At 41.3% G+C, this 24,492-nt stretch overlaps 1 protein-coding gene and 1 pseudogene across 1 annotated transcript in view; both read left to right on the top strand.

Moving 5' to 3' along the window:
* The first annotated feature begins 525 nt into the window (after positions 1-525).
* Positions 526-4,359, top strand: LOC141995835 (zinc finger MYM-type protein 1-like; annotated as a pseudogene).
* A 9,172-nt stretch (positions 4,360-13,531) lies between these two features.
* The window catches only part of TLK1 (tousled like kinase 1), a 123,054-nt gene continuing 112,093 nt past the window's right edge, over positions 13,532-24,492 (top strand). Inside the window, exon 1 of the mRNA XM_074967568.1 lies at positions 13,532-13,700. Within this exon, the coding sequence (XP_074823669.1) occupies positions 13,556-13,700 (145 nt within the window). The 5' untranslated portion in view covers positions 13,532-13,555. The remainder of the gene's footprint in view (positions 13,701-24,492) is intronic.

Genomic DNA, 24,492 nt, shown 5'->3' with positions numbered 1-24,492 from the left:
AGCAGGGAGGGGCTCGATCTTCAGCCCTGTGCCAGGATCTTCGGCTGTGGGACTTCTACGAAAAACACGCCATTCACCTCGAGGCTTCATGTCTTTCGGGAGCCCAAAATGCACTAGCAGATTGCCTCAGCAGATCCTTTTCCTTTCACCATGAATGGTCTCTTCATCCGGAGATCCTCAGTGTCATCTTCCAGAAGTGGGGGCCTCCCCAGGTGGACCTGTTTGCCACCAGGATCCCTCTCCGATGCCTTCCTGCTCTTGTGGGCAGACCACCTACTATACGCCTTCCACCAAGACCACCTACTATACGCCTTCCACCAATCCCCTTGGTTCACAAGATCCTCTTAAAAATCAAATGGGACAAGGTGAAGGTTATCCTGATAGCTCTGACACCAGTATTGGTTCAGTATACTTCTGGACCTCTCAGTGGCAGCTCCACTCGTGCTCTCACCCCTCCCAGACTTGATTTGACAAGGCCAGGTCTGGTTGCTTCACCGAAACCTTGTCTCCTCTTCATCTGATGGCATGGTTGCTCCGTGGCTGAACCCTGAAGAGCAGGTCTGCTCGGAACAGGTTTGGCAAGTCTTGCTAGGTAGCAGAAAGCCTTCCACCAGGGCTACCTACTTGGCCAAGTGGAAACGTTTCACTTGTTGGGCCTCCAAACAGAATTTTTCTCCATCCATCTTCACGGCAGTCTATCTTGGACTATCTGTTCCATCTAAAACCTCAAGGTCTGGCTCTCTCATTTATTAAGGTTCACGTGGCAACCATCTCAGCCTTCTACCTGGCAGGGCATGGCAGATCAGGGTTCTCTCATGAGATGATAATCAGGTTTCTCAAGGGGCTGGAAAGACTCTACCCTCAGGTTTGTGATCCGATCTCCCCCTGGGATTTAAATCTGGTCCTGTCAAGGATCACAGGGCCTCCCTTTGAGCGATTAGCATAGTGCCCCATACTCTTTCTCTCTTGGAAGATTGCCTTCCTGGTGGAGATTACCTTGGCCAGAAGGGTCTCTGAAATCAAAGTCCTGACATCAGAACCTCCTTATGCAATGTTCTTCAAGGACAAGGTCCAGCTGCGCCCCAATCCGGATTTCCTACCAAAGGTGGTGTAGCAGTTCCACAACAATCAGGACATTTTTCTTCCTGTCGTCTTTCCAAAACCTCACAAGACCACTGAGGAACGTTGGGTTCATACGTTGGATGTTAGGCTGGCCCTCGTTTTCTATATTAAGAGAACTGAGTCCTTCCGCAGGTACCCTCGCGCAGGTACCAATCCAGGACATCTGCAGAGCTGCAACATGATTGTCAGTTCAGACCTTTGCTTCCCACTATGCCATCATCCAACAGGCCTGTGACGATGCCAGTTTCAGGAGAGAAGTGTTGCAATCAGCATGTCTATGAACTCTGAGCACACCTCTGGACGTGAGTGGACAGGAGTGAGCTCTCGAAGAAAAAACAGTTACTAACCTTTTGTAACTGTTGTTCTTTGAACTCTCTTCCGAGTTACTTACAAGAAGGAACTGAGAGGGTGAGGGTGCAGGGCTGACAACACCCCTTATACTGGTGCATACACGCTTGGCTCCAGGGGGCACTAGAGCCGGTCTTACAGATACCACTGTGGAAAAAATCTCCAGCAACTGTGCACGCGGTGTCAACACACTTAGCATAGAATGGATATGAGCAACACATCTCGAAGAACAACAGTTACGAAAGGTTAGTAACCTTTTTTTTTTTTTTTCCTTTCTGTCTTACTAATTTGCTAAATTCCTTCTATGCCTCCACTTAACTCGTTGTGCCTAATACCAGCTTTCAGGAAATACACACTTCATACATGGCTATAAAAAGATGTGGTAGCATAATCTGAGGTCCATACTGTTCTTGGCTAAGTTATTTCGGGGGGGGAGTTGCTAGCTTGTTTTAAACAGTTGACAACATTTTAGTAAGCCTGCCAGCCTGTCAAGGCTCATCAGAATTCTCCTGTAGGGTTTGGGTTTAGGGTTAGGGTTTAGGGTTTAGGGTTAGAGGTTAGGGTTAGGATAAAACAAATTGGTAATTGGGACCTTTCCACTGTATGTGGCCACACATCTAATGTTTTGAATTAGAATTCCTCTATTTACTGTCTTGTTGTCTCCTTGTATCCCACTAAGTACAAATCTAGGATGAAAGACCAAATAATGAGGAATTAGATTTAGTGTTTTGTTTTGAGCTATGATTTGAAGGTTGATTGGAACACATGAAAAACCTATTGTGGTGCAGTGTGTTTTGTAAATTACTACAAGCCCCAGGTTTCAAAACCTTGCCATTTTGGGGTTATTGGAAAGTAATAAAGAAAATCTTCTAAAATGTTAATGGAATAGAGTCTCTCTTTCATGGTTGGATAACTAAAAAATGACCTTTTGCCATTTATGAAAAAACAGTTTTGAAACCTGGGATAAGGCTAAGTCCACCCAATGGTGCTTTTGTTTCTTTAAAAGCGTATCAGCAACTCTCAGGTTGGACCTGTCATCTCAACTGTAATTATACGTTGACATTTTGTGCTTGTGTATATGTATATAGATTGATATTATCTAAATACCAGTAATTGATACACAACACTACTGTATATAAAGTTGAGAGTTTCTGATGACAGCATGTTAATCACAAGAGTAAAGCTCATGTGGTTTATGATATCATCATAATCCTGAGGTGCTGACATAGTCTTATTCACAGTTTTCCTGTGGGGTGTTTTTAGTTACTATATGTATCACTTATATTTTTTCTTGTTAAAATCTTATATATTAAGCTTATTTACAAGTGTCCCATTGTTTTTTTCCCCTTTTTAAATTAACCCAATTAATCATGAATCCATAAAAATTAAAATACTCTGTACCTTCCTATTTATTTTAAAAATATTTATTCTTATTTGATTTCAGAATACATATCAAATTCAGGGCAGTGGAATTGTGCTTTCAGAGACAATTCAACTAATTAAGAACACAGTTTAGTTAATGTGAACACTGTAATATAACTTCTTCCATGTGACTAGTTATTTCCATCAATGTGCCATTGTCAGTTCTTCATTTTAGTGAAGTGGGTTTTGAATGAGGCAGTTCCAAAGACAAATCCATGCACAAATGGTGTGAGCTGAGTTTAAGGTTAAAAACCAGACAACTCTTGATGCCCAAAATCAAAGATTACTGGAGTCAGAGAAGCAGCATCGGTGTCGTGTTCTTGAATGTCTATTATCTATTGCTGAATATCTATCGACAAACAATCTTGCTTTTAGAGGAAGCGTTGAGAAATTACACTAGCCCAAAAATGGCAATTTTTGGGCCTTGTACAACTGCTGGGAAAATTGGACAAAGTGATGAATGAACATCTCCGAAGAGTAACTGAAAATGAAATACATGATCACTATTTGGGACCAAGAATTCAAAATGAACTGATCATGCTAATGAGAGGTAAAGTGAGAGACAAAATTGTTTCATTGGTTTCTTTGGCAAAATATTTTGCCATAATTCTAGATTGCACTCCGGACATAAGTCATAAAGAACAGATGTCATTAGTAGTGAGATTTGTCGACATTAGTGATTCAGCACAGATTACAATTAAGGAATCATTTATCACATTTTTAGAAGTAGAAGACACTACAGGTTTTGTACTTCTTCAAGCTCTCCTTGATGAACTAAAATGAATGGGATTGTCCATAATGAACATTAGAGGACAAGGCTACGATAATGGCACCAATATGAGAGGATGCATTTCTGGCATGCAAACTAGATTGCTGGCAGAAAATCCACAAGCCTTTTTTGTTCCGTGTGCATGCCACAGCCTTAATTTGATTTTGTGTGATATGGCCAAGTCTTCTGTAGAAGCTATTTCTTTTTTTGGTTTGCTGCAACGCATTTACGTGCTCTTTTCGGCTTCCACTCAATGATGGCAAATATTCAAAGCACATGTCAGTGGTATTACTGTTAAGTCTCTATCTGAGACATGCTGGGAAAGCAGAGTAAAACGTGTAAAAAAGTTGAGATATCAATCTGAGGAAATTTACGAAGTACTGGTTGCTATTTCAGAAGAAGCCAGAGATTCAAAATCTAAAAGTGAAGCACAGTCATTGGCCTCTGAAATATGCAGCTTCAAGTTTCTAACATCTGTCGTAATCTGGTATGACATTCTTGTTAAAATCTCAAGTGTAAGCAAAATAATGCAGAGTCCAGTGATGCAGCTTGATTCAATACTTACCTTACTAAACAACACACAAGACTTTTTAGTGAAATACAGAGAAAATTGATTCAAAAAAGCACAGGTCACAGCAAGAGAGTTTGCAGAGGCACCCAGTGTAGAACCAAAATTTCCATTTCTTGTCCAAATGTGACAAGAGCTTCAAGGAAAAAACGGCAAGCAGAATATGAAGGAGCAGATGAGCCCATAGAAGAGCCAGAAAAGAAACAGAGGTTGAATTTTTTAATGTTGTGATGGTTAAAGCAATATCTGCCATTGATGAAAAATTTAATACTTTACAAGTACACCATGAACAGTTTGGATTTTTGTATGACATGACTAAATTCAATGAAATAGGAAGACAAGAGCAGCTAATGACAAAGTGCAAGAAACCTAGAGAGCCTCCTGAAACACAGTGATAGTTTTGATTTAAATGGACTTCAACTGTACGAAGAATTGAATACATTATCATCAAAGTTGCCACATGCAAAGTTGTTGAACACTGTACAGTTTATTCATACCAGCAAACGTGTTGACATATATCCTAATATGTACATTGCCACTTGTATTCAGCTGATAATTCCTGTAACAGTAGCATCAGGAGAATGGAGTTTCTAAAAACTAAAGCTCATTAAAAACTATCTCTGCTCTACAATGAGTCAGGAACGTTTGATTGGTCTTGCTATTCTTGCAATCGAACAAGACATCACTTTGTCATACAATGACATTATTACTGATTTTGCAGACAAGAAAGCCAGAAAGATTGCTTTTAATTAAAAACAAATCCTTGTTTCAGTACCTCTTCATAGAAATTTCCAATAAAATGTTGACAAATTAAAAAAATTATCTTGTTTGAATCATTCTGTCAATAAATCAGAATTTTTCTATAGCGCTACTTCTTTAGTTCAAGTATAGTACATAAGCATTATACTGTGCTTAATTTGTTTAAACTGGTTTTAATAAAGTGCATGTGGCAAGTTTTCCAATACTGTAAGCTTATGTTTGTGTTGCTAAGAGCAAATCTGGCATAGGGGCACCAGTTTAATAATACTGCATAGGGCACCATAAATCCTAAGGATGGCCCTGAGTGCACGGTAGAACACTAAATGTGTGTGACATTAAATGTTTTTGTCACAATAGCTCATAATTTTAACAGTTTTTGAACCTGATTCTCTTTTGTGCTATGGCGCCTTTGCACCTAGGTGCTTTGTATTTAAATGCAAAAGGAAACGGCAGGTAGAAAAAATCATATTTAGAAAGAATTTGAGCAAAACAATGTTTTTTATTTATTTTTCTTAAAGCAATTTGTAAAAGTCAGATAGGACATCCTAGTAGTATGACATTGAAATGTCAGTTTTAAAAACAGCATTTATAATGAAATTAATTATAACATTTAATTTAACATTGTACTAGTACAAATTTTCAAATTAGCTTAGGCTTTGTAAAACTGTCTTAAAGCAGTTATTTTTAAAGGTAATTCAAATCTTGTTTAAAATCAGTAATTTAAATCTCCTGGAATTAGAGCTAGCTACCCTGAATCCATATATTACAGTATATACATTATACAATTAGCATATAATACTTGATAGGCAGCTGTGAGTTACAAGGAAATCGTGACCCCAGAAATTACATAAATAATAAATACTCTTATTAAATATACCAGTGTACCAAAATTAAAATAAACAATCATAATTTAAAAAATAAATAAAATCATATTAAAATGTGTCTATTTCTTAATCACAAAATAAATGCATTATACACAAACACACACACATTTTTACTATGTAAGTGGAGATAAATGAGATGTTTCTTTTCTTGCTTGAAGTGCTCCTTATCTGGATCTGTCAGTCTGCTTTCACTGATGCCCAAAATTTCAAGTCCATAGTTGTTTATCTCCCTCATGATCTGTGACATCTTTGGTGTTTGAAACATTATTCTCATGCTCCAGTAATTTACTTTATCTAGGCTTGGGACCAGCAGCCACATCAAAGTGCAGCAAAGCTTAGAGAAGAACAGGCTCGATTCAGGCCCAAGGGATCCCATGTAAATTAGCTAGTCACACTTAGGACATCACAGAAGAATGTGTAGAATGGGCAGCTCTCCTTATCAATTTAATTAATTTTTCAAAAGGCATTTGCCAGCCTGAACAGACATACATTGTAGAGTATTATTCTGTCCTATGGAATCCGAACTAAAGTTATCAACATAATCAAGGCCATATACAGAAATGTAAAGTGCTCGGTAAAGGTGGACAACCAGACAACAGAATGGTTCAGCATGGATACTGGTCTGAAACAGGGCTGTGTTTCATCTTGCTGTTGTTTGGCATTGCTATAGACTGGATAATGAAGAAGTATATTAGCAACACAAACACTGGTATAGCCTGGGTAGATGACAAATACCTGGACTTTGCTGATGGTATTGCGCTACTGAATGACACCTCTGAAAAGTTACAAGTAAAGACAAACAACTTGGCAAAAACAGCAGGCCACGCAGGGCTCAGAATTAGTTATGCTAAAATAAACATCCTGGAAACCCAGACATCAAGCAGTAACGTCACATTACTAGGCAAAAATATCAAGAATGTAGAAACTACCTGGTCAGCATCGGCTTGGTCAATGGCGACCCCAAGAAGGAATTGATATCAAGGATAAGAAAGCATTTACCACAGCATTTACTAAACTCAACAATGTATGGAAATCAAAGGTATATAGCACAAGAACAGATCTCAGAATTTTCAATTCAAATGTAATCTCAGGTCTAACATAAGAATTTTGGAAGCTAGAGATCTCCCAAAATGTTATACAGAAAACTAGATGCCTTTGAAAATAGGTGCCTATGAAATATTCTGGGCATTGGTTGGAAAGATTTCATAACCCAACAAAGAGAGCCAAGAAATCACTGAACCAGCAGCTTGTTTCCACAGAATCAGAAGAAAGAGCTGAACATTTGATCTTGACACAGTGGCGAATTAAAGATGGATACGTGGATGGATTTTTAGCAATAAGCTTCAACTTTTAGTAAATTTGGACACAGAAAGGGATGCTATCTGTCTATCGCCCATAATTTCCTATACCAGGCATTTAAGTGATTCCAGTGCAGGGGTTATAAGGGTCCTATCATATAAACTATAACTCAGGGTAGGCTCTCCTAAGCCTATTGCTAAGGATCAGCTCACTATGAGTCCTACCAGTCCTCAGTCCATGAGTAGGGCCCTACCAAATTCACGGTCAATTTTGGTCAATTTTACAGTCATAGGATTTTAAAAATCATAAATTTCATTTCAGCTATTTAAATCTGAAATTTCATGGCATTGTAATTTTAGGGGTCCTGATCCAAAAAGGAGTTGTGGAGGGGTTGCAAAGTTATTGTGTGTGGGGGGTATGGTACTGCTACCCTGACTTCTGCACTGTTGCGGGCGGCAGCGCTGCCTTCAGAGCTGGGCAGCTGGAGAGCAGTAGCTGCTGGCCAGGGGCTCACCTCTGAAGGCAGAGCCACCGCCAGCAGCAGCGCAGAAGTAAGGATGGCCTGGTATGGTATTGCCACCCTTCCTTCTGTGCTGCTGCTGGCAGGGTTCTGCCTTCAGAGCTGGGTTCCTGGCCAATAGCCGCTGCTCTCCAGCTGTTCAACTCTGCGGGCAGTGCGGAAGTAAGCATGACAATACCGTGACCCTGATAAAATAATCTTGCAACCCCCCTACAGCTCCCTTTTGGGTCAGGACCCCCAATTTGAGAAATGCTGGTCTCCCCCATGTAATCTGTATAGTATAGGGTAAAAGCACACAGAAGACCAGATTTCACAGTCTGTGATGCGTTTACCATGGCCGTGAATTTGATAGGGGGACAGAGGGCACACAAGCGTGAGGACCTTGGCCCACGAGGGCCACAAGTCTCTCACCCTATCCCATGAGCCCAAGGCCCATCAGCAACATCCTAGGTCTTTTACCTCTGGAAACTGTTCATTTTATTCTTTTAATTGTACTGGAAAGCAGCCGCAAGTTGTGATGAATTAACAACTCAACCAACTACTGTAGTTAGTGCTGCATGTACTCTAGATGCCAGCACACAGATTCCCACATGGAGTTATCAAGTGGGAAACCAAGTGGTGTGAGGAAATGCCCAAAAGAAGCCCTAAGAAGAACCCTGAGCAGGGAGGGCAGAACAATTGATCTCAACACCGTAGAGCAGATGGAAGAGATTAATTTCTGGACTGTGTGCCAATATGGGTGAGGGAAGGATGCAATATATATAATGCAAATGGATAAATTGCCAAACTAGGTAATAACTGTATATATCATATACATTTGACATTATTACCTCCAGTCATGTCTATTAACCCATCTGTGCCAGGGCTAATTACATTCCAAAATTCTAAGCAGCCTTCCAATAGTTGTCATTTAAAAAAAAACAAAAATCAAACTCATCTTGTCATCTTGCCACAGAAATGTTTCTTCCCCATCCCCAATCCCACATGAAGTGGAGTTTTCCCCCCCTACTCTAAGGTATAGGTTTAATAGCCACACTCAGCCCAGAGTCAATGATATTTTAAGGTCCTCATTTTTTTCTGTTACTTTCATAAAAATTATAATTAATTAGTACTAAGGGTGTCCCGGTGAAGATCTGAAAAATCCCCTTTTCTACTACATAAACTCTCCCCAACATCTCTGCTGCCTCCATATGAAGTCTCTCTCTTGACCCTTGGTAACTGTAGAATTATCAGCAATAATGGTGAAGGGTGTTGGAGTAGGACAAGCACTCTCTCAGCAGCTGGCCCATGGACATGGAATACACTTCCTCAAGAAGAAGTGGTGTTTTACGCATGAAAGCTTATGCCCAAATAAATCTGTTAGTCTTTAAGGTGCCACCAGACTCCTTAATGTTTTTGTGGATACAGACTAACATGGCTACCCCCGATACTTCCTCAAGAGAGGCTGAGAATAAATGTGGAGTTTACCATACCTTAATGTTTAAAATAAAGTCAGTTTATGTTAAGAATGTTTGTTAAAGTTCTGCAAAAAGAAAAGGAGTACTTGTGGCACCTTAGAGACTGACAAATTTATTTGAGCATAAGCTTTCGTGAGCTACAGCTCACTTCATCGGATGCATCCTAGGTCTGCATCCGATGAAGTGAGCTGTAGCTCATGAAAGCTTATGCCCAAATAAATTTGTTAGTCTCTAAGGTGCCACAAGTACTCCTTTTCTTTTTGCAGATACAGACTAACACGGCTGCTACTCTGAAACCTGTTAAAGTTCTGTAACTGTGTGCTTTTATCGGAGTATACTGTTAGCCTCACTGGTGTAATGTGTGTGGTGAGACCAAGCTTCAACTCCCACTCTCCCTTGTTCCCTGTGCAGGTTGTTAACCTCTTCATTGCTTGAGTTAGTGTTAGGTACAAAACATCCCCCCCAACCATTCCCCTCACCCAGTGCTGGCTACCTCCTCTTACACTCTTTTCGCTTAAAATACAACCTCCTTACAGTGATGTGCAGTTAGTCACACAACTAGTCCCACTGCCAACCGCGTTACTAACTCCCGCAATTTATCATGAGCCTCGTGTGTTTTAATATTTTTCTGAAAGTCCCAGCTGCTGAAATATGATGTTGCATGGGAAACTCAGCTTTCATTAAAAAAAAAAAAAAACAACAAAAAAAGGTGAGATTCTAGCCCTCAGGGTTGTGAAGAAAAGGATGAAAATATACAAGTGCAGCCTGCGAGGTAGGAGGGTCCCAGAGCTTGGGCTGCAGCCTGAGCACACACATCTACACCACAACTAAACAACCCCTTAGCGTGAGCCCCGTGAGCTTAGCTGCGGGTATAGCTTAGCTGCGGGTTTTTAATTGCAGTGTCTTTAATTATTTATCCACAGTGAAACAGCTTCAGTAGGAAGGACTGGATGAGACCCACATCAGAATATCTCATAGCCCCGTGTTTAAGGTGCTCTCCTGAAGGGTGGGAGACCCCTGTTCAAATTTTTTGTCCCCATCAGGCTGAGAGGAGAATTGAGTCTGGGTTATTTCCCGCATCCCAATTGAGTTTTCTAACCACAGGGCTAAAAGTTATAAGGTAGGAGTTGGCGGCATCACACCACCTCCTTCTCCTCCTCTGGCTGTTCTGTGTGGAATTAGACAGGTGCCTAATTCATTCCTGCAAGAAATGGCTCAAGTGCCTAAGCTCCCGGACTCCAAGAGATGGTTTCCTCATTGGGGATACCAAGCAGTGAGAGGTGCCCCCTGAAGCCTAAATTTAGGTGTCTAACTGCATTAAAGCACTGCTATACAACTTCTTTGTACGCATGTTAATAATTTTCTGTTACAATCTGCCTCGTTAAAGGGAAAATATAAATATAAATCTACTATATGGCCACTTTTATTTAAGCTTGAGTTTGTTAAAACGTCAGAATACTTCTATTTCTGCAAGAATTTTTTTTCCCCAGATGTCACTGAAGAGTGTATGTCCTGGAGCAGTCCTAATGTACCAGGAAACTACGTTACTTTTTATTTCAGATTAATACATCATCCTTAAGAAATCTGCAGCTCTGTTGTGTGCTGACGTGAGGTGAGGATCTTAGACAGTTTGAGAGGTGTCACTTAGAAAGTGAGGGGAAAAGATCTGTAACGTCCCTGGGATGTACAGATCTGAAATCAAACTTGCTACATATATAGTTTCAGAGTAACAGCCGTGTTAGTCTGTATTCGCAAAAAGAAAAGGAGTACTTGTGGCACCTTAGAGACTAACCAATTTATTTGAGCATAAGCTTTCGTGAACTACAGTTCACTTCATCGGATGCATACTGTGGAAAATACAGAAGATGTTTGTTTTTATACACACAAATCATGAAAAAATGGGTGTTTATCACTACAAAAGGTTTTCTCTCCCCCCACCCCACTCTCCTGCTGGTAATAGCTTATCTAAAGTGATCACTCTCCTTACAATGTGTATGATAATCAAGGTGGGCCATTTCCAGGACAAATCCAGGGTTTAACAAGAACGTCTGGGGAGGGGGGGGCGCGTAGGAAAAAACAAGGGGAAATAGGTTACTTTGCATAATGACTTAGCCACTCCCAGTCTCTATTCAAGCCTAAGTTAATTGTATCCAATTTGCAAATGAATTCCAATTCAGCAGTCTCTCGCTGGAGTCTGGATTTGAAGTTTTTCTGTTGTAATATCGCAACTTTCATGTCTGTAATCGCGTGACCAGAGAGATTGAAGTGTTCTCCGACTGGTTTATGAATGTTATAATTCTTGACATCTGATTTGTGTCCATTTATTCTTTTACGTAGAGACTGTCCAGTTTGACCAATGTACATGGCAGAGGGGCATTGCTGGCACATGATGGCATATATGACATTGGTAGATGTGCAGGTGAACGAGCCTCTGATAGTGTGGCTGATGTTATTAGGCCCTGTGATGGTGTCCCCTGAATAGATATGTGGGCACAGCTGGCAACGGGCTTTGTTGCAAGGATAGGTTCCTGGGTTAGTGGTTCTGTTGTGTGGTATGTAGTTGCTGGTGAGTATTTGCTTCAGGTTGGGTGGCTGTCTGTAGGCAAGGACTGGCCTGTCTCCCAAGATTTGTGAGAGTGATGGGTCGTCCTTCAGGATAGGTTGTAGATCCTTGATAATGCGTTGGAGAGGTTTTAGTTGGGGGCTGAAGGTGACGGCTAGTGGCGTTCTGTTATTTTCTTTGTTAGGCCTGTCCTGTAGTAGGTGACTTCTGGGAACTCTTCTGGCTCTGTCAATCTGTTTCTGATAAAAGGTCTGAGGAAAGGGAAACAAATATATGCAATCTGTGAATACATTTGGATTATCTTTATTATTATAATTAGACAAAGTACCCACTATCTGTATCTGCCCCTCAAGCCATCATTAACTGGCTGATTTCTCATAGGCATGGAAGCAGAGATGGGTTTTGAGAAGAGACAAGGAGGAAAATGTTGTGGCATTGTGGGATGGAGTTCCATGCACATATGTAGATAGGTGGTGATGGTGAGGTGTGTGTATGGGAGAGTCAGTGCAGCAGGTAGGGCTGTGTTAGGGGCATATGGGAAGGTAGTGGTGAGGTGTGTGTGTGTGTATGTGGGGGTGTCAATGCAGGAGGCACAACTGCACTGTGCAGGATCAGTGCAGCAGACACAACTGTGTTAGGTAGAGGGGTGATAGGGTCCATCCAGCAGACACAACTGTATTATGTGGCTGTGTGGGGCAAGGATGGTAGGGTGTATATGGAGTGGGGGGGGTGTCCGTGCAGAAAAGAGGGCTGTGTAAATTGAGGAGGGCTGCCGCAGGCAGGGCTATTAGGTACATGGGGGTGGTCAATGTAGCAGGCATGCCTGTGTGAAGTGTGGGTGGCTGTGTGTGTGTGTGGGGGGGGGTCAGTGTGAGCTATGGGAGGTTGTGTGTGTGTGTGTGAGGGTAAGTACAGCAGGCAGGGTGGGGTGGGCTGTAGTGCATGTTGGGGGTCAGTGCAGCGGGCAGGGTGGTGTGAGGGGTTAGAGTGTGTGTGGGTCAATGCAGCAGGCAGGGCAGTGTGAAGAGTTGTAGTGTGCGTGTGTGGGGCACCAGTGCAGCAGGCAGGGCTCTGAGATGGGGGGATTCTGTACATGGGGGAGGGGGGGTTAGTGAAGCAGGCAGGGTTGTGTGAGGTGTGTGGGGGTCAGTACAGCAGGCAGGGTGGTGTGAGGAGCTGTAGTGTGTAGGGTGGGGGTTCAGTGCAGCAGGCAGCGTGGGGAGGGGCTGTAGTGTGTGTGTGTGGGTTCAGTACAGCAGCCCGGGCTGTCCTGTGGAGGGGGCGTGAAGGGGTGTAGTGTGTGTGTGTGTGTGTGTGTGTGTGTGGAGGTCAGTGCAGCAGTGAGGGGCTGTAGTGTATTGTGTGTGTGTGTGTGTGTGTGTGTGTGTGTGCGTGCGCGGGGGGTGTCAGTGCCCCTGCCGGCGGGGTGAGACCGGGCAGTGCCGGCCACCCCGGCCGGCAGGGGCAGGTGTACGTGCGGGCTCCCTACCCTGCCCGGCGCGCCAGAGGTGCGCGGCGCTCGCTGCTGGTGGTGTTTGCGCATGACCCCTCCTCGCCCGCTCCCTCCCTCCCTCCTGGTGGCGGAGGTTAGCCTGAGCCTCAGACACAGGCGGCTGCTCGGCGGCGGCCGCGGCGACGCAGTGCAGAGGTGCGGGCAGGTTGCGCCGGCCCTGAGCCCTGTCTCCTTCGCGCCCCGCCTCTCTCCGGAGCCCTCTCCCCGCGGCGGCCTCCTCTCCCCGGTGTCGGGCCGGCCCCCCGGCCATGAGCGCGGCGCTGGGTGTCCCCCCGCCGCGCCGCCTCCCCCGCCGCCCCCGGCGGCTGCCGGGCTCCAGGAAAGTAGCTTGATGAGTGTCCAAAGTAGCAGTGGAAGTTTGGAGGGGCCGCCATCTTGGTCCCGGCTCTCCACGTCCCCACCGAGCCTGCAGGGCTGCTCCTCGGCAGCGGCCTCCCTGCTGCACAGCGCGCCGCCCGGCAAGCCGCCCAAGGAAGGTAAATAGCGCGCTCCGTGCCCATGGCGCTGCGAGGGGGGCCCGGCCCTCGGGGAGGGGCCCAGCCGCCGCCGCCGGAGGCCAGTCCCAGGCTCGTAGGGCCGGGTGCGCCGTGAATGGGGGTGAGGGCCGGCGAGAGACTTGTCCTCCTTGCAGGGGTATTTCCTCTTCAGTACAGGGGGGACCCCCAGATCCTGCCGTGCGGGACCCTCCCTTCTCCTGAGGGACAATCGGGAGACACCCCCTGGTCCCTAAATCCAGCAATCTCTCCCCCATCCCTGTTTGTTAGCAGTAAAAGCGTTTTGATATTCTCCTCCCCCCCCCCCACCTTTTCCAGGGCTACGGAGGGGGATTGATTAATGTTTGTTCATTTCTTTGACAATCCTTATAGAAGGGGCTAAGTGTACGTGTTAATTTTTCATCCCTTCGCTGTGATTTTTATGGCAGAGACTTGCATCCTCTGTTCCTTTCCTTTCCAAATTTTATTCTCCACCTCATATTACAAAGTAAAAGTGATTTGTTAGATGTATTGGGTGAATGTGGCTGTTGTTGCTTAATGGAAAGGGTCGGCTCCTTTTGGCATCATGGAGGTGGAGTAGAAAAAGAGACCGAGATCAAGGAATTTGTTCCCATCGGGGAGACACTTTTCTGAGCAGCTAATTTGGAAGACAAAAGTGACACGAGACCTTAAAACCACCACAGAATGACTGCAACTTTCTCCTTTCCTCCATCACATCTTAGATGATGATATTTTTCTCCTCCCTCCCCTGCTCCTCCCCTCTTGTGTTATACCGACAGTGAGAGCAGGGTGTTGTGGGTGTTTTCAGGGAATATCTGTATGAAGGTTATGTGCAAACAAGTCTCTTTTTATTCTGTTTGTTATTGTCCATTTTTCTTTCTTGCACTTGAAATTCATTGCCACAAGATGTAGCAATTATACAGCTAGTGAAATGCTCAGTGCTTTTAACTAAAATGACTGCTTGCTGTATACCAGTTACTGCCGGAGAAGTTTTATACCCAAATGCATATATTTGGAAAGGAAAAAATATGCATATTAAGCAGTTGTATAATTTGACTTGGATGTTTGATTCAGTACTGAAGGCCTCAGAATATTGAGTGCTTCTGTTGTCTTGTACAGAGAACACTGGTAGCCATGCTCAAAACTTTCAAACTTAAAATAGGCTAATAAGGTCTTAGAGAGAAATTGGATAGCTTCATTTAGAGGACACTTGTGCAGTACTACAAGTTTTATCAGTGAACAATTTAAAGACTTGACAATGTGTTCAGCCCCTTGAAAATGTTTAAGAATGAGTGTGTTCTCAGTCTCCATGCCAGTAGTTGTTAGACTTGCATCATTCCTTGTGACTTTTGCACATGCTCCTAGATCTGAGATTGGCATGAATACCCCCCAGAAGATATATGGAAAGGTTGGATGTATGGCATACGTTAAAGTTGCCGAGTAAAGTGGCAAGAATTTTGTACTCTTGCCCCCTCAAGCTGAATCTTTAATAAGAGAAGACAGTGGTTTGTGTTTTATATATATAAAAATGTTTGGACTAGATTTACCAGGCTTAGAATTGTACATATTTTACTTTGTGAATTTTTTTAGGCAATATATTTTAGGATGCATTTATTCACCTGTCATAATTGGGATACTTGGTGTATAAATCTTAAATTACTGTTGCAGTGTTAAGTTTGTAATTCTTTTTGTTAATGAGTGAGCAACATTACAAGTGCTGCTTGAACAGCCTTGACAAAAACAATACACAGAGGCATAATTTACCTTTATGTTTCTTAGCATTTAAAATTGGTTAACAGTATTACTATTTTTTCTGGCTACTGTAATTTAAGTTGTGCAGTTCAGAGGTTAGAGAGCAACTACAAAATCTGTGCTTCAGCTTAGCATAGTGTATTTACGTACTATAGAAATATCATTTATTCCCTGTGTGAAAACAGCAGACTCTGCTTTTGCCTCTTCCTTACTGTAGAGCTACTGAATTATTTCTGTCTTTTAAAAGAATGTGAGATATAAACAGTCTTTGGGGTTGGTTTTTTTAATATAAATTTCTACCAATGTGGGCATTAACACTACACCTTACATTAACACAAAGGAAACTTGCATGTCAGAAGAACCTCACATCAAGGTAATACGTCCTATAAAATAAAAATTAGCTATTTAACAATGGACTTGCACTATTTTCCATTTATGCACATCAGTAAGCTCTATAAATGAGTGATGGTTTGAAAGTTCTGTTAGGTAATAGATTCATAGCTATTTTTTCTCCCATTGATTAGTGCTTGTAGTTCCCAGTGATGTTAATGCAAGTTACTTACAGAATCATAGAACTGGAAGGGACCTCGAGAGGTCATCTAGTCCAGTTCTACTTGCATGTCTCAAGTAGAGCCTGAACCTGCATGTCCACGCTAGGTTAGGGGGTCTGTTTATATTTTGTATATGTTTGTGTGAATAATAATTTAGGTTGGCTGATACTATCAGGTATGACACACTCAATATTAAAATGAGCTTTGCGTCCAGTTCAGATGTGTTGATGTAACTCCAGTCCAAGTGAGAGTTGTGCCTATGCATTTGAAGGCAGCATGGGAACTTTACTGGATACGTCATTCATGTTATGATTTATCCAGCCAATCTATATGATTCATTTTGAAAGCTGAGCCTCCCCAAATCACATGCACTGACTCCTAAAGTGTCTAATTCATTAACAACATAATAATAATAATAAAACTGACATTCAGAGTTTGGAAGTTCCAAAAATGTTCTCTGAAGCTCTTGTAGAGACTCCATCATGACATTTTTTTAATGTAATTATGTTCCAAGAAATTATCTTAAAAGTCATGCTTACATCTAAGGAGCTGATCCTCTAAAATCCTGTCATCGCCCTTTCCTATTTGCATATATGTGTAATCAGTACTTGTAGTTGTATGTTGTTTACATATATCAAACCTTAACTCTATCTCTTGTATGTATGCATTATAGTTTTTAATCGGTATGTGCTATTTCTCAATAATACCACATATCACAACTTTTCTACCACTTCTGATATGCATGTGTACTGTCTTATAGTAAAGGAGGACTTGTGGCACCTTAGAGACTAACCAATTTATTTGCTTTCGTGAGCTCATGCTCAAATAAATTGGTTAGTCTCTAAGGTGCCACAAGTCCTCCTTTTCTTTTTGCGAATACAGACTAACACGGCTGTTACTCTGAAGCCTGTCTTATAGTACTATATACTGCTGTGTATTACAGTAACTTGTATGTGAGATACTTGATACAATATATATGGGAGTCCTACAAGATGCACCTTCAAGAATATAGAACTATTATTTTGCATTATTTGAGATATAGTATGTGATTATGTAACTAACGCTTGTGCCATAATACGTAAAACCAGTACAGATTTAAGGTAGCGCTATAACCTTAAATTTGGAAATGTTGATTATTTTTTTAATGCTATAGCTATGACTAGCATTCTTTTAAAGTTTTTTTTTTTTTTTTTTGGTTGGAACACCCCATTTTGTGCCATTTACTAGGTATGTAGGAAGGAGACACTTGGTCGTGCAAGTTATAGTCTACAAGGTATGCAGAGGCTGAGGGTGATGGAATGTAGTTGAATACCTTATGTTTGCTGTTTTGTTGTGTATCACACAACATCTGTTACTTAAGTACTTACCAGATATTGCTGTTGGTAGTGAAAACTTCAGTAAAAAAACAAAAGGCCAGATTCTGCTCTAAATTACAGTGGTATACAAGTGTTGTATATCTGAAAATCACCAGTATAATGTAGTAGAATTGGACCAAAATTTAATGCACATGATTACTAGTTAGGCAGAAATGTAAGTTTTGTATGTATTAAATTGATACAACTTTGCAAATACTTAAAGACATTTGAGGAGTTCCTATAAAAATACTGACAGACGTTGGCAATTTTTTCCCCGAGAAGTTTCCTGACAAATATTAATACTTATTATTATTCGTATTCCTATAGCACCCATACTATGCTAGGTGCTGTCCGTACAAACATGAAAACTCAGTCCCTTCCCTGAAGAGTACCCAATCTGGGCAGTGTTCCCAAATGCAGGTTTGCCTTGTGCATGGTACATATAGAGCAGGGGTTCTCAACTGGGGTTTGTGAGGTTATTACCTAGGGGGTCGCGAGCTATCAGCCTCCACCCCAAATCCCACTTTGCCTCCAGCATTTATAATGGTGTTAAATATATAAAAAAGTGTTTTTAATTTGGGGGGGGGGGGTCAGAGGCTTGCTATGTGAAGGGGGTCACCACTACAAAAGTTTGAGAACCACTAATATAGAGTGTTGTTCATAGGTATGAACATAAAGGCAGCCTGTTCATAGTGGTTCCTTGTCTAAATTAAATTTTAAATACATGTATACTTGGGCAACTTTCAGGGATTTTTTTCCCCCTGTTATTACTTGTGTGAAGTGTAAAACTCAACAATTGCAAATTAGTTACAAGTAAATTCTTAGCAAGTCCACTGTCTCTTGTTTTTTGACATCTAGTGGGAGATGCGTTTTGAGTTTTGAATTGTTTTATTTTACTTTATTTTATTTGACTTTGAAGAAGTCAGTTGACATAAGGCAATGCAAGAAATCTGGGAGCTAATTCAGATTTCACGGTGATACTTTGCTTTTACTTTGTTTTAAAATGTGAATGAATGTAGCGCTCATGAAAGAAAAGGTTTAATGTTAGTACTGGCTTATGCTTCCCTACATATTTTTACCAGTGTGCTCAGCTTCTTGTTTTAGGTTTCCCATTAACAAGCTGACAGTCATGCCATATCATGTGGATTTGTGATGTGCACAAAATGAGGAATGGGAAAGGTCACTAAAATCATTTGTATCTTTTGCCCTTTATGGGGGTGGGATACAGCAGGTGCATTACAGGAGTTCTTACCTGACCAAATTCTCTGCTTCTGCTGGCTTCCAACTTGTAGCCAGCTACACTTTCCCCTTTTCTGTACACCTTTGGAGGAAAGTACTAACACTTCAAACTTTAGAAAGTCAAAACGAGGGGAGCTACATTCTTATGTCCTTTCCGTAGGAAATGAGCCCCTATCTTGAGTAAGTATCTTGGGTACTTACATAGATTTGCAGGTGTCGGGCTCTCTTTCTGTTGACCTTAGGTTTTTGCCAAATAGATCCCCCTCAGGATATAGATGGAGACTTTTGTAAGTATTCAATATTGTGTGGCCAGCAGACCAAGGAGATGTCTTCCCCTTTCCTCCACAGTTTCTCTCTGGACTTTTGTGGGTCTTCTAGGATTTCCAGGATTAGGGCTCTTATCCAGTGTCCCTTAATATAATTTGTACAAAAATTAAAAAACATTTTTTTAAATGGGAAATTTCCATGGGAAATTTCATTAAGATGAAGGTAAGGCTGCAGGTAGTCCACATTATTGGTTTGAGTAAATGTTACCTTTCAAGAATGTTAATTTGACCAGTACACACACAAACTTCAGAAAAACCCAGCGAATTCAGAATTAAGATTAAATTTACAAAAAAACAAAACCTTTGGAAGTATGGAAATTCATAGTGAAGGTAGCCAAGTTATGTTAACTCTGCCTCATGTTGATTCTAGGCTACTGTTTTTCCTTCTTTGCATGTAGAGCATAAAAACTTGGCAGTACAGAACACTGCACTCGATAACTTTGATACTGTTTTTCTTATACAATAACTAAAATCTAGCACATAATATTTAAATGTAGTTGAATTGACATTCTTGGCCTATATTCTATAGAATGTAAGGCATTATGTTACGAGATAATTTTATTAGTACAGCACCTTGTGCATCATTGAAAGTGATGTGCATCTATCTGAGCTAAACTTTCACCACTTATTGTTAAGAGGAACTGTCAAGGTTCCTTCCCCACTCTGAACTCTAGGGTACAGATGTGGGGACCTGCATGAAAACCCCCCTAAGCTGATGTTTACCAGCTTAGGTTAAAACTTCCCCAAGGTACAAACTGTTTTACCTTTTGCCCCTGGACTTTATTGCTGCCACCACCAAGCGTCTAACAAGTATATAACAGGGAAAGAGCCCGCTTGGAAACGTCTTTCCCCCCAAAATCCTCCCAAACCCTACACCCCCTTTCCTGGGGAAGACTTGATAAAAATCCTCACCAATTTGCATAGGTGAGCACAGACCCAAACCCTTGGATCTTAAGAACAATGAAAAAGCAATCAGGTTCTTAAAAGAAGACTTTTAATTGAAGTAAAAGAATCATCTCTGTAAAATCAGGATGATAAATACCTTACAGGGTAATCAGATTCAAAACATAGAGAATCCCTCAAGGCAAAACCTTAAGTTACAAAAAGACACAAAAACAGGAATGTACATTCCATTCAGCACAACTTGTTTTATCAGCCATTTAAACAAAACAGAATCTAACGCATATCTAACTAGATTGCTTATTAGCCCTTTACAGAGTTCTGACCTGCATTCCTGCTCTGGTCCTGGCAAAAGCAACACACAGACAGAGAGAACCTTTGTTTCCCCCCCACCTTCAGCTTTGAACGTATCTTGTCTCCTCATTGGTCATTTTGGTCAGGTGCCAGCAAGGTTATCTTTAGCTTCTTAACCCTTTACAGGTGAAAGGGTTTTTCCTCTGGCCAGGAGGGATTTAAAGGTGTTTACCCTTCCCTTTATATTTATGACGAACATACTAGATGACTTTGAAAAATGGTGTTAATATTCTGTGCACAAAGTGCAGGCATTAAGTAGATTCACTTAAGAGTGGTAATATACACTTCAAATAAATTTGCTTCTAAGTTGTCTTATCTGCTACTCAGTGTTAATTTTAAGCGTATCACTAACTGAAAGCTTAGGCCTTGTCTACACACAGTTTTTATACTGGTTTAACAGTTTCAGGTAGGGGGTTGATTTTTTTTTTTTTTTTTTTTTTTAACCAAAATGGTTAAATTGATAGAACATTACAGCTGTGTCTAGAGGTTATAAATGCTCTTTTATACTGGTATAACTGCACCCACGCTAAGGGGTTGTAATGCTTTATACCTGTACAGTTAAATTGGAACAATCTTGTGTGTAGACATGGCTCTACTCAGTCGTCCTTCAGGTACTAGCTACCGCAAATATTTGTTGCTTCCTGAAACACAATGCAAGGATAAGAATGTCATAACAGAACTTTGTGATGTCAGTACCTTAAACTCTATTGCACTATCCGTTTTGGTTTTTTTTCCAGCGAAGGGGAACATTTTTCTTTCTTCTACTGACTTAATTACAGATGACCACTTATTTTAAAGGTAACATAATCTGCAAATATCTTTCAGAATGAAAAATCATGAGAACTATACTGCGCATTCTGTATGCCACCGGACAGAGTTAAAAGTTAAATTTAAAGTTAAATTTCACATTATTTTTTTGAAGGTCAACAAAGCCCAATCATACCGTGTGCTAGTGGGCCTTGCTTGGTATTAGAGTCCAGCATGCACTTTACTGGCATTTTCAAATAAATAATCATTGACGGCTGCTTGACACAATAATCTGCCCAAAGTAATATTGTAACTAACCCCATTGAAGAGGTCACTGTGAGTATTATGTTATCCCAAATCCTTTTAGATACTTGGTAATTTTCTGAGCCTTCTCTATACTAGAAAGGGTTTGCTAGTATAGCTTGTATCCATCCCCTAAATAAGTCCTTTGTTGGTATCTCTTATTTTTCTTATTTAGAAGCGTCTACACTAAGGCTTATATCAGCAAAAGCTGTCAGTGAAAAATCACCCCCCCCCCCCCCGACCAACATAGCTTTGCCGTTTTAAAGTTTTAAGTATAAATCAGGCCTCAGACGTATATGATACAGACACTCCAAGCACTGTGGTTAACAAATTTAACTTTTGGTGGCTTCCCAGTAAACATTCACATGCTTCTAGTAGGTACAGGAGAATTGTTCAGTACAACTGGCTGGAGAGAGGATGCTCATACCCTAGGTATAAATCTTAAAGGTTAATTACAAAAAGAAAGTAAAGAACTTCCAGACTACATATGTAAAGGCAACCCAAAAGAACAATACCAAAGGTTCTTTGCCTTAAATGCCCAAGCTGCTGCTTGTAGCCCACATGATTCAGAGAGAAAGAAACAGTAGTAGACCCTTGGTTTCAGCTTTGGTGGTGGTGTGCTTCTGGTGCACCGATGGTTACATCAGGGGCTCCTCTATTGTCATTCTGCCATCCACTCAATTGTTGGTCTATGTCCACTGCTGAATGGCTTCTGCTTCTGGGCAGGACAAGACTATGTGACACACCCTGTTCCCTACACTCATTTGGCTGAGGCTGGCTTAACTCCCTGCCTGCTACTCGATTCCCCCAACCCCCTCTCCTCTGCACTAGATTTTCTGTTTCTCAGCAGTTCCACTGAGTCTGTTCCAACCCCCTATCTATTAAGCTACCAAGCCTCCTTGCTGGGTTGCTGTCCCTTTCTGAGCCTTGTACTCGGCCATGCTCTTTTCCATACCCAGAGACCCTCTGATCCTCCTAGTCCTAGCTATTCTAGGCTCTGTCTGTGACCATTTATCGGGCATTGCTACCTTGCCTTCCTGCCGCTGTCTCAAGCCTGCTGCTTACATGCAACTGGCCTTCAGGCAATTCCTGGTTCTTTTGTGCCGTGTTTCCTCCATCTGGTCACTTGAGACCCCAAATATACTCTACTGTCTTGTTAATGATTTGGGTCCTGCCCTGGATGACCAGAAGCCAAATCCTGTCTCTCCAAGTTATTCTAAATACAGGTAATGGGAGAGGATGCATCCAATAATGAATCAGCAGCTCATTACAAATCAGGTAACACAGTAGAAACAAAATAAAGTATCCCAGAGTTCTTTTTAACTTTATTTTAAGATTAATTAAAAAACTAAACATAATTGAAAATTATAGTGAAAAAGGGGTTTACTCTTTTCGGCAGGAAAGTGAATATTATCTTGTAAGATGGCTTATTTGGCATTGGTGACTTAACATGACAACATTTCTTGTAAATTACATTGTTATAATTACCCATTGTGCTTATTACAAAACTTTAAGGAGAGCCATTCTCTTAAACAACACAACAAATCTCATGTCTGCTCTGCATCTTTTAAGGGTCGAAGTCTTTAAATCATGATTTGAGGACTTCAGTAATTCAGCCAGAAGTTATGGGTCAATTACAGGAGTGAGTGGGCGAGGCTCTTTGGCCTGTAATGTGCAGGAGGTCAGAACTGATGGTCCCTTCTGGACTTTCTATGAGGGTATAATAACTCTTTTTTGAAGTAGTTTTGCTTTTTAACATACTTTGCAAATATTTCTTCATACGTCGTATGTAAAAATATATTTTAAAGCCATTATACTGGAGATTCTTTACCTTTTTGCAAAATTCATTAGATCTGATGGATAATGAACAGATTGCCTGGTTGGGAGACTAGAGATTTGCTTATGGTTTGTTTGGGGTTTTTTTGGCTGGGGGGTGGGGAGACACAACTACCTCAGATTTGGTCTAGTGACAGCTTAAAATAGATAATTGATTAAATGATTAGGTACCCCCAAAGGAAATGTGTAATATTTTGAAAAATCAAAAAAATCCATAAAAGCACAAATGAGGTCATACAAGCCATCTAACATTTACTGATTGGGGCCAAAGAACTGGCCCCATTGATTGCAAGTGTACAGATCATTCATGATATTCTCTTTGGCTGCCAAAATGAATGGGGAACATACAAGCTATCTTGGATCCCAAAATGTTCAACAGATTCTCCTAAAAATAAATAAGTTCAGGATGGAGATCTTAAAATGTGTAATAACAACTTTAAACTCTTGTGATTTCCTTTCATTGATAGACTTGTAATAAGTGTATCTCCACATTTCCATTGAGGGTGTGTCCTCACAAGTTACTTGCACTTCTGCTACCACTGAAGGTGCTTCCAGTACCGGGTCCTTTCTTCTGGTCTATTGACCTCGTGTTGGGATTTTATCTAGGCCATGCTTGAAGCCCTGTGTGAACACAGAATCCATGCCTGCCTGTTTCTGGACAACTTACTCATCAACTTGCTGCAGAGTGAGAAACTGATCGTAGATTTGTGATTCAAGAAAGATATGGAAGGGTGTGCCTTTGTTATGTGAAGAGCAACTAAAGTCTACCCAGATAAGTCTGAAGTCTACAGAAAGTTGTCTGCACTGCACCAGCCAGTAGTCAGAAACAAAAAAGACACTAAGGCTTCTGTGGTAAGGTGGATCAAAGCACTCAGCTTGGAATCAGTTTTACTCAAAAACTTCATATATTATTCTACTGAGAGCTGCAGATGAAAGATGAAATGTCAGGAGGGATTGTCGACTATTTAGAGAGCTAGCTTGGGAATCAGAAAACCTGCTTTGCCATAGACTTCCTCTGTGACTTGGGGCAAGTAACTGGGTGTGTCTGTTCCCCATCTGTAAGATGGGGATAAGAGTACTTCCCCATCTCACTGAAGTGTTGAGGAGAAATACAGCAAGAGATTGTGAGCTGCTCAAATTCTGTGATGATAAGAACTATATAAGTATCTATGTGAGGTAGAAAGGTGTAAGGACCACATTGTCATCTTTCATACTCATCTCTCTGCACATTCTCAAGATGCTGCAGTGTAGATATCATGTCCTCTGAAGATACAATATTTGGCAGGGGAGTCCTTCTGAATGTGTGATGCTTTTAGTAATCTCTGACTTCTCTATTGATACCATTTATTGCACATAGTTGTTCAACTAATCTTTTCTTTCCCAGGATGACTTTTACTGCTGTGAACATCCC

This window comes from Natator depressus, chromosome 11 (assembly GCF_965152275.1).
Source record: "Natator depressus isolate rNatDep1 chromosome 11, rNatDep2.hap1, whole genome shotgun sequence".
Classification (NCBI taxonomy): domain Eukaryota; kingdom Metazoa; phylum Chordata; order Testudines; family Cheloniidae; genus Natator; species Natator depressus.
Note: the sequence above shows the minus strand (reverse complement) of the source record. Positions and strands in the feature narration are given on the sequence as shown.